This window comes from Symsagittifera roscoffensis, chromosome 2 (assembly GCF_963678635.1).
Source record: "Symsagittifera roscoffensis chromosome 2, txSymRosc1.1, whole genome shotgun sequence".
NCBI lineage: Eukaryota > Metazoa > Xenacoelomorpha > Acoela > Convolutidae > Symsagittifera > Symsagittifera roscoffensis.
The window spans coordinates 26,347,555-26,358,213 of record NC_087063.1 but is presented as its reverse complement, the minus strand read 5'-3'; the positions used below and the strand labels follow the sequence as shown (position 1 = coordinate 26,358,213).

Sequence of the window (10,659 nt, the reverse complement as noted above, 5' to 3'; positions counted from 1 at the left end):
AACAAATAATTAAACGAAAAATGTTTTTTTTTTTTAGATTTCTGCTTAAGACATCATTATTTTTCAGACGATGTAAATTAATCCCATCATAAATGGCTAGTTAAAAACTCGAATATGCATTGGAGAAACCAAACACTCCGAGCACAAATATTCCGTCTTTTTCTTCGAAAGTCAAGACTGTTCCAATTGCCTTATAATGTCTATGAGTTGACTTTTAAATTAACGGAAAACTTTTACCAATATATGAGCTGTTTCAGAGAGGGTGATGAATCATTTTTTGCACGCCATATAAAGTACAAAATGAAAGAGTTCGCTAAAGTAACAAAACAACTAGACTAATTTCCAGTCTCACATTTCCTTGGAAAAATTTTAGAGCCGGATTTTTTTGCCTTCGAGTTGTAAAATGAAATACATTGCGCGTTAATTGTCCCAAATTGGCTAAAATGATATGACATTTTACAAACCCCCATAACTTCAAATAAATAATCAAAGATAAAAAGTTTTTGTTCCGACTTTCGATACGAAAGTAACGGAATATTTGTGCTCGGGGTCGGTTTTTTTTTCTTCAGACAAATTTCGACTTTATAACTAGCCATTTTTGACAGAAATTTTTTATATCATTCAAAAGGTATTGTTGTCCTGAGCTCAAATTTGAAAAGATATTTCACCTGTGATCATTTTTCGTAAAGTTATGGGGGTTTAAAGATTGCCATTTTGGCCAATTTGGGACAATTAACGCGCGATATACTTCGCGCTATTAACGCGTGAGCGGAGAGTTAATCCGTCTTAAAAATCATTCCAAATTGGTTGAAAGAAGCTTATTTTCCATAATTGATTTGTTACAAGGAGTGAAATCTATCTTTTTGGATTTTATATGGCGTGTGGGGGGATGATTTTCATGAAAAATTTCAAATTTTGGAAAAAACAATTTTATTTTTTCTTACATTTAATTTTTTAATGTTATTACCGCTCCATAAAACCTTAAAAGGCAGTCGGTACATTCAGGGCTTCGCCTTGATACGAGCAGTCTTGTTAAATTTTGAGCTCAATACATCAATATTTTTAAGATAGTATAAAAAAAACTCCACCAAAAGAGGCTAGTTGAATACTAAACACTCTACTAGAGAAAAAAGTTGGATCAATTTTTAAAAATTTTGTCAAATTGAGTTCATTTGCTGAAAGCAAAATCAAATATGGTAAGGTTATCAGTATTGATATTTCTTGCGATCTATTCGAATTGATTCAACAATGTATATATCACTCACGTAAAAAAACTGAGCTTGTAAATTTTGGTTGATTTTACCTAGCAGAATGCACAACCATTTTTAAAATCACAATCAAGCTTCTGGAGCAGAGGAATTATTTGAAATAAGTTTTCGGAAGTTTTCCGAAAAACTTTTAGAAAACTCAATTGTAAAATATGCAATCGGTTTTGAATTCCAGTTATTGATTTAATGATATAAAGTAATTTCAATGATTGTTTTTCAAATTAATAAACTTGCGGAAACTGCACCACAAAAAATTAACTAATTGAATCCAGAATCCATTTTTTTTTGGCAAAGTAAATTTTTTCATTTGATTTGGTAAAGCTCGGAAAATTTATTTCTTCGAGAAAACCTTAGAATAGCCCCTTGCAATCTTCCTCGAGAAAACCTTAGATAAGCCCCTCGCAAATTCATGATGTTGATCTCAATGAGCAGTATCAGTCATTTGAGAAAATTCTTCTGTTTAGGGTGCTAAACTTGTTCAAGCAATTTTCCCATCATATTATAGGAGTTTTGGTTTTCATGCACTCGAATTAGAAGAACTTTCCAAAATGACGCATTCAAAGTTATTTGGGTTCAACCACTTCTTTTTCAATATAAGCTTAGCTCAGGTTTTGAGAAAGATTCGAGTACTTGTGCTAAATTATCAAATCATGATTTCAAGTTTTCATCAAATGGTTTTTTCAGCTCAGTGCGCAACTAATGGTCCAGAACAGAATTTGAGAGAAGAAAATTTTGCAAAAATCCAATTATGCAAACAACCTAAACACAATTTTACTTTACAAATGACAATAAAAAGGCTGAAAAAAACTTTCCGTTTTTCGATCAAACTTGTGAAAGGTTTCATTAGTATTACAACTTATTATTCCTTTGTACTATCGGATGTTGGCACTGTTGAATGTTTGCCCACCAGCACCCAAAGAGTTTTGTCTTTGAAATTTGTGTTGTTATTATCAGTGGCTTTATGGCATTGCATTCACTGATATCTGCTGTTATTTCATTCTATGGCCCAAGGATGCAAATCAACCAATAAATAAATCAGCTCAGAGTTGACCATAGCGCTACACTTTGTTCATTTTAAATCTTAGTAGGAGGCCTGGAGCCAATTTCATACCAGGTTTGAGTTCTTTTCAGTGCTTCGTTGAATTTAGGGCCAAACGGGTTGGCTAAACTGAAAAAATTGTCATTATCTGAAAGAAAAAATTCCAAAGAACAAAAGAAAAATTTTACATGAAATCATTTCAGTGAATATCAAATAACCAAAAAATAAAAAGCATTAACCAAAAGAAAAAAGTTATATAACATGAATACAAATTAACCAAAAGATTAAAAAAAACTGCTGAACAGAAATATATAAAGAGAGAAAAGTGATGATAGCAGGTCAACTGATGAACTCCAGGCTTTTAATTTGAAGAGAGCTTATCGGCCGACAACTGTTATTTTTATTTATTGTTTCATCAACGGGATAAGCTGACTATAGCAGTTGCATATTTAATTATAAATAACCATATGTCCACTTTCAAAATCCAATAAAAAAAATTTTGGGCTAACCCAACCGAGAAGCTCCAATGAAAACAATGTCGTTATGTTACCCTTAACTTTAATACATATTTGGATGATGAGCCAGCATAAAATATTAAAATTAGTATTCTTTTTTTCATTGGTGTGCTTTTGTTAACAACTGTATGTAGCACTGATTTAGAACTAGTGTCGTCTATTTCAGATCAAAATGTTCCTTTCAGTAACTCTTTTAAAGGGAGCTCCAACAAATAAAAAAAAATCGATTTGCATCGGATGTTATTAACATTTGGATGGTGCAATATTCGATCTTTGCTGGGAATTTAAAATTATTATTCCTTCTTACCAAAAACACTGGAGCAGTTTAAATATTTAATGCCACTTCGGTTTATACATACAACACAAGCGAAAACAATTACTCCAATCGTTTTAAATCTTCATCGTTGGTGAAAAAAAAATGTAATTCAATTTCCATAGATAGAAAATCCTCGTTATTCACATTATTTTAATGCCAGCCTAGTAACTACTTCATTTAATGGTCGATTATTTACCAATTTTTTTCCTTTACGATTTCATCCTTGTCAGATTTTTTTTATTGAAACATCAGCGTGACAGATTTATTTAAGAAAAAAATTTGCTATTGTGAAGCTTCAAAAAACATTCAAATAATAATTTTCCGTGTGGTTTTTATATTTAATGACGCTTCATCATTTACATGACAAGAGAAAGCAGTTATTCCAATCGTTTTGAATTTTCCAAACGTCAGAATTAAATTTTCCCAGAATGTTTTACCAGAACTGGTTCATCCTAAATTGGATTATGATTAACTATTTCCTGCTTATTTTGCTGCTTGTCAAGTGTGGGACCACCAAAGGGGGGCAAAACAACAATAGCGCCAGCTATGTCGTGCACAATGCCAACAATCTCGCTTTACCTGCTGACTACAATAGACACCTCAGACCCAGTCACAAAGGTCAGTCGAGGAAGTCATAATCCACTAGAATTTGTCAAAATATAAAACAAGTTTATATACCTCTTACATCTACATGATTTAAGAGACATCTTAAAATCAGCCACTACAGGTCAAACTGGTGATAACAACGGAGCGGCATTTAGCCTAAAAAGCTAAATATGTCAGCATTAACCAATTTTTTGGCTCTTTCCTTTGATCTCTTATCTGAAGATCCCTGAAAGTCTCGTCGGTTTAGTAATTAGACGAAAAACCAGTTAACGCCGCAATTTCAAAGCCGATCAGAAATCGTTTCGGGATAATGCCACCATTGAGCAATTTAAGCAATTAAAAATCTGTTATAGGTTTATAAGCGTTTTTTGCTGAGCAGTTTTTAGACGCCGTTAGCAGTTGTTAATAACCTCCAATCCAGAGGTATATGTTGTACAAATTGAAAAAGAAGAGGTTTCCAATATCGCCAAAAACTAGAGTGCGTTCCGCATTTTGGTTTCCACTATCGAAAAGATAAAACTGCTTAAAGCGATCCGGGATATCCAAATGGCGGTCATGGTGTTATGCAGATTATGTGGCTATGGTGAACTGGGATTTCGTCTGCTTGCTTTTGTTCAGAGTTTGGGTTATCTCCGCATCTCAAGGTTATTTGAACTTATATTTTTGCCCTTCTGTGATTTAACTTTTCGTGCACTTGTATAATCTCCATTTGCTGCAGCGCCAGAGTGTTTCTGTCTTTGTTTTACGTTGCTTTATACATTATATGCGTTTTCAAACAAACTGTGCAAATTTTCCAACATTTTACTACTAAATTAAGCTCATGCTAGCAGTACCCGCACTGACAAAAATGGATTAGGATCGATTTTAGTATGAAAAAAGTACGTTGATTAAATTCAGATCAATTTTAGTATGAAAAAATTACGTTGATTAAATTTAGATCGATTTTAGTATGAAAAAAGTACGAAGATTAAATAAAAAAGATGAAGATTGATTTTGATCGATTTAAAATCGATTTAAATTGATCTTAAATCCCAGCTAAAAAAACTGATCGAAATCGATTTTAAATCAATTTAAATGCCTTTTTTCAGTCTGAATTTGTTTTTATTTTTAAGGGGATTAAAACGGATTAAAATCGATTTAAATCGATTTTTTTCATTCGAGATTTATCAGTTTCGAATTTCTATTGCATTTATTTATTGCCTATCATTTTTCATTTTACATCCATAGCGTATTGTAGCATAAAAAAGACCCAGCAAAAAGACCAAAATATCGATGAAATTCTATAATTTTCTTGCATATTTTGAGTTCAAAAACTGATCTATAATGATCCTTTTCTTGATTCGTTTTATCCGAAATTTTGCACAAAATTTGATTTATCTTCAAAATTTTCTATAATATAATTGCAGATTAATGAGATCAAATTTTAATTTTTTCTGACCCTTTTCTTGTTTGTTACATAGGATTTACAAAAATTTTCTATAATTACATTGCCTATTTTCGAGCTTAAAATCTGATTCATGTGGATAATTTTATTGAATTTTATAACATATGGCACGAGTGTTTATATTCCAAAAATCGAGAATAAAAAAAATCCAACAATTTTTTAAAGGGTGTTTTTTTCGCCTTGTTAGCAAAAACATTGATTTTAGTGAGTCGAAAAATCCATCCAAATCGATTTAAATCGATTTTTTAGACACTTAAATCGCCATAAAATTTTCAAAAAAATCGATTTAAATCGATTTAAAATCCATTTAACTTCGTAAAATGTACATTGTTAATCGATTTGGATCGATTTAAAATCAATTTAAATCGATCCGAAACCATTTTTGTCAGTGCGGGTGTGCTAGTCCAAAATATGAATTCGTTTGAGTTTGGTGCTTGGTTATCTTGAATTTGCGTTGATCATGAACAGCGCGAACTTAAGTATCATCACTTTAGGTTTACTTCTGGCTATGCTTTAAAAGTATTTTTTAATGATCATGAACAGCGCGAACTTAAGTATCATCACTTTAGGTTTACTTCTGGCCATGCTTTAAAAGTATTTTTTGTTGATAGTTTTTGTGACTGTTGCAATTGGCATGGGATCTCATAGTATGATAAATTTTGGTACATGAAATTGGTTGGTATGGTATTTTGCTCATGGAGGTTTTGGCATAATATGTTTTGCCATTTTTGCGCAATTTGCATAGCAATTTGCGTGACCAGGTCTGAGTTTTTTGAAAATGGGCCTTGTCGGAACAAAATTGACCAATGTAACAAAATTTTTGATGAAATACATTTTTTTTGTTTTTGTGAAAACTGAAAAATTAAAATATTGAAATTTTTTATCCCTAAATAAATAAATAAAAAAGGTATGCAAATTTTGCAAAACGTTTTGAACTTTATTTATTTCCCCGAAAAAAAAAACACTTATTCTTTCTACTTATTTCTACCTAGAAAAACACTTATTTTGTTTTTTTTCTACTAAATAACTTTTTTATATTTTCGGAGTAGTTTATTGACAATTGAAATTCGTGATAAAATTTTCAAAAATTCTATGAGGAAAAAAAATTAAAGTGGTTGTTTTCGGTCAAGAAAAAAAAGCGCTTTCTTTTTTTGTCAGAACATGATTAGTTTCAATTAAATACACCAGCCAAAAAACTTTTGAAATTTGCTTGCAGCATCGCAATTGTGTTAAGAATTACTCCTGAATTTGAAATTTGTTTCCAATAAATTAAACAAAATCATTTAATATTTTTGTTCGGTATGAGCCCAAAATGCTGTTAAATAATGAGACTAGGGAAGTTTGGCTGAAAAATTTATTTTAGTTTTGCCGTTTCGCCAGAAAAATTATGCCGAAAAGTGTTTTTTTTTTCGACGTATCAGCTGCGTAAATGAAAATCCAAAAGTTTGAAGAAAAAACTTTATGCTACCCAAATATTTTTGCGACATGAGTTTGTTTGAAAAAATGTACATTTTTTTAAAACTCAATTTGATGCCAGCTATCGTGCGACAACTTAACAAAGGAAGTTCTACTTCGTATAAGACGCCATAGTGTAAGCTTATCTTCTAGAACACTAACTCAAACCTTCCCTTTTGAAAAGTTCAAAAAAATTTATGCCTGAAAACGGCCGGCAGAGCGAGGTGACGCGAAAAAAGGCAACAAATTATAACGTTTTAGTATGTGATTTGTCGAAAAAAAAAATAAGCCTCAAGTTAACGGAAACATTAGCTTAAATTTTCTAAAATAGCTGAATTATATCACTAAAATGAACAGATTGCCTTGTTCAGTTTCTTTTCTTAATCAAGAGTTTATTTTGTTGTTCAGTCCATTAAAAATGGGGAGGAACTTTGTATTTGGGGAGGAACTTTGTATTTGGGGAGGAACTTTGTGTTTTATTTGTGTTTTTCTGTTCAGGTACCACGCAAAATCAGGTACGGCAATTATTAATTGCACTGGGTTGATTGATATATCATATTAAAACCCTTACATTTGTGATTCGAGCCACATCAAAAAAATTTGAACAAATTTTCCGGTGTTGTGAAAAACTGGTTTGAAGTTTTTTATTTTTGTCTTATTTCGAGCGAACTAAGCGAGCGGGCAGTCTTTCTTTAATTGCTTAAAGGCTTACACTAGCCTAATTTACAACGTAAAAACTTACTTTTACCTAAAAACCCTTAATTTATTTTGTTTATTTTAGCGCCTTTTGGAATCAAAATTTTCAGAAAACTGCAAAACTGCAAAAGTTTCGAAAACATTTTGAACTTTTTTTTGAAGTAAGTTTTCTACAAAACATTGTTTTTCAGTTTGCTTTCTTTACTATGACTGATTATACCTAACCTCCAGTTTTTTTATTCAGCTCCTTTTATCACACCACGCAGACAAAAAGCGACACTAAAAACAACACTAACTTTTTTGTTGTATTTTTTCAGGCTACGGTTGTAGCATTCTCTGCTACTTGCCCAGCAACCGCCTTTCCTTGTTCCTCTGTGTTGTTGCAAGTTGCCGTCAGTGAAATTATCATAAAGGATGGCGGTTTTTTCTCCCAAAATTTGATGTTTCGCTGCTCAGCAAAAATAAAAATCTTTTTTTGACAAATCTTTTTTTGACATTCAGGAAAACTTAGACCAAATTATTATTCTTCTCTCCCTTGCAGATTTGGTGGTGGAAAATGATGTTTGCATGATCCAAAACATTTTTTAAAAGGTATGATTTGAATCGTGTCATATTTAATCCAACTAAAAAACTGAGCCTCAGCTATTTCGTTTTGATTAGCAACCCTTAAAAAAAAGATTACGAGGCCAAATTGCGAATTTTTTGAATTGCGAGCAGTTTTTGGATCAGGCTGAGAAAACATTTTCCCAGATTCCACAGCGTTTTAACGTTTCTCTCATCTCCATTTCTGTTTTGGACATAAACTTAATAAAGTATTGCTCAAAATTGTTAAAAAAACAAGCGAATATTTGGAATCTGCGTCAACTCTTATACCAATATTCACTGAAAGTCCCATCCGTTCATCATTACCCCAGGCCTGAGTGGAAATGACTCCTCATGCGATTACTGCAAAAAAGGCAGAAATTTTTTATCTTCACGCTTACGAATCAAGGCTGGGTGTTCCTAGTCTTGCGGTAGAAAACGACTACGACGACCTAATGTATGACGTTCAGCTTCTAAATACAAACGAAGAGCTGGGTTTTTGTTGTACTTCAGCAGATGTCAGCAAAGATTTCCTTTCGTTTTTAGACGGCTTAATATTTTTCATGGGAAAGAAGGGTGGTGTGAAAAACAATGTGATCTGTATGTTCGAAATGGATTCACGAACATGATATTAATGCCAGCAAAATATAGCTCAAAATTGACCGACTACAGCGAGCTTAAAAAACAGCTTACCTAGAAGGAAGCTTTTTTTATTATAAGCTAAAAAAATTTGAAAAATATTGTTTATTTCGGACAAAATCAAACTGCCACGCATAAATTTTTTTTATTCAGTTCATTATTGACGGGTGTTGGATGCACACTTCGTCTTCATTCGTTACTCGACCAGTTTTTGCCTGTACACTTTTGTTCTCTTTAATCAACCTTAAGCATAAACCAACAAAAAGTCAAGTATTGTCCGGGGTTTTCGAACTTAATGAGGCGATTCAAAACAGGGTCGTGTGACCCATGACGTAAAATTAGCTAGTTTTTTTAAATTGAATCGACTTCTGGGTTGTTCTCTCGCATTAACTAACCGACCAACTTGAATTGACTTTATTTATATTATCAACTTCGCAGCGAGTCGAGAAATAAGTTTGCTTCTAGGTTGATGTTTTTAAACTCGCTGTAGTTGGTGAATTTTGAGTTATATTTCGCAGGCGTTAATATCATTTTCGTAATTCCATTTTGAACATACAGACCACATTGTTTTTTAAACCACCCTTCATTGCCATGAAAAATTTTATGCCGTCTAAAAACGAATAAAGGAAATCTTTGCTGACATCTGCTGAAGTAGAATAAAAACCCAGCTATTCGACTACATTTACAAGCTGAACATCATGCATTAGGTCGTCGTAGTCGCATTCTACCGCAAGACCAAGAACACCCAGCCTCGATTCGTGAAGCGTGAAGATAAAACTTTTTTGCATTTGTTGCAGTAATGGCTTTTGTCATTTCTGTGTACACAAAACGCGACGCTCGCACGACACTCAACTCCCATGTTTTTGCTAAAAAAAATTGTGAGGATACAAATTTTTTAAATTCAATTTCAGGGAGTCAATACCTTCAATAGGGTAGAACTTTTTTTCAAAACTATTATTTTGATCGCCGAAAACTGAATGAATAAAAAAACCGCTACAAGTATAACTATTTTTTCCTTCGAAAGTCGGAACTATAATATATGTTTTAAAAAAAATTACGCAGTTTTGAAATCTGCAATTGTAGGCGAGTTCCTCAAGTTTCAAGTGGAATCCGCATACGTTTGCGGAATCCGCTTCCAATTTGGCGTGATTCACTTACTTTGCGGAATCCGCTGACAGTTTGTGGAATCTTGAAAAAATCGCTCGTTTTATATATTGAAGCATGTTTAAAAGTTTTTCTGCATTACTGTGACCTAGGGCATCAGATTATTAGCCTATCCAGTCTCCAACACCAGGCCTGATTGTCAATTTTCAATCCCCCAGAATTTGTTAAAAATTACGGAAGGTACAGTTTCTTTTGCAGCAATATATGACGTTAAAAAACGTATATACAAAGAGCATTTCATTATATACACGTTAAAGAATGTAATTCGCGGTTGGTGTTCATGAGTCCAATTTTTGCGTTCTAAAAGAAAAATTTAAATCAAAATGTGATTCGAATTTAACAACTATTGCAATTTTGGTTGATTTTGTTTTTGAGAGTTTCAATAATGCCATTTTGAAAAATTTGTCATAATCTGGTTTTTCTCTCATTAATTTCAACAATTTTTTCACCATAAGCAACCAATTGTTCAAAAAGTCATCTAATTTAAAAATCCTCGGAAGAATAAACATTGCAGTTTTTTTGCAGTTTTTCTGATTAAATAAGAAAACGACAGTTTGCAGCAAAACAAGTTTTCTCAGCAGTACTTAATTGACTTAGTAATGAAGAAAATTCAAAGTTTTTGCCTTGGTGGTTAATTAATTTGCAGGACTCTTACACTTCCATAACTGATTACAACGCTTTGTCTTTTCCAAGAGTTCTCTCCCGCATCCAAGTTTAGGCGTAAGAATCGATTATAACGGATTATTATGATAATTTTTTTGATAATTATAATCGAGTATGATTACCAAATTTAGGCGTTTAAAGGATTTATAATTGATTATAATAATGATATTTTCCAAGAGATTATAATCTCTTAAAATCGATTATTATTGATTATAGTTCTTACAAAAAACCCTCAAAATCAATTATAATTGATTATAATCGATTATAATCTC

The 10,659-nt window shown here is 32.3% G+C and overlaps 1 protein-coding gene across 1 annotated transcript in view; it reads left to right on the top strand.

Moving 5' to 3' along the window:
• Positions 1-2,620: 2,620 nt before the first annotated feature.
• LOC134839300 (gamma-aminobutyric acid receptor subunit alpha-4-like) overlaps positions 2,621-10,659 on the top strand; it is a gene marked incomplete in the record, with an annotated part of 80,949 nt that continues 72,910 nt past the window's right edge. Inside the window, 1 exon segment of the mRNA XM_063854803.1 lies at positions 2,621-3,756. Within this exon segment, the coding sequence (XP_063710873.1) occupies positions 3,567-3,756 (190 nt within the window).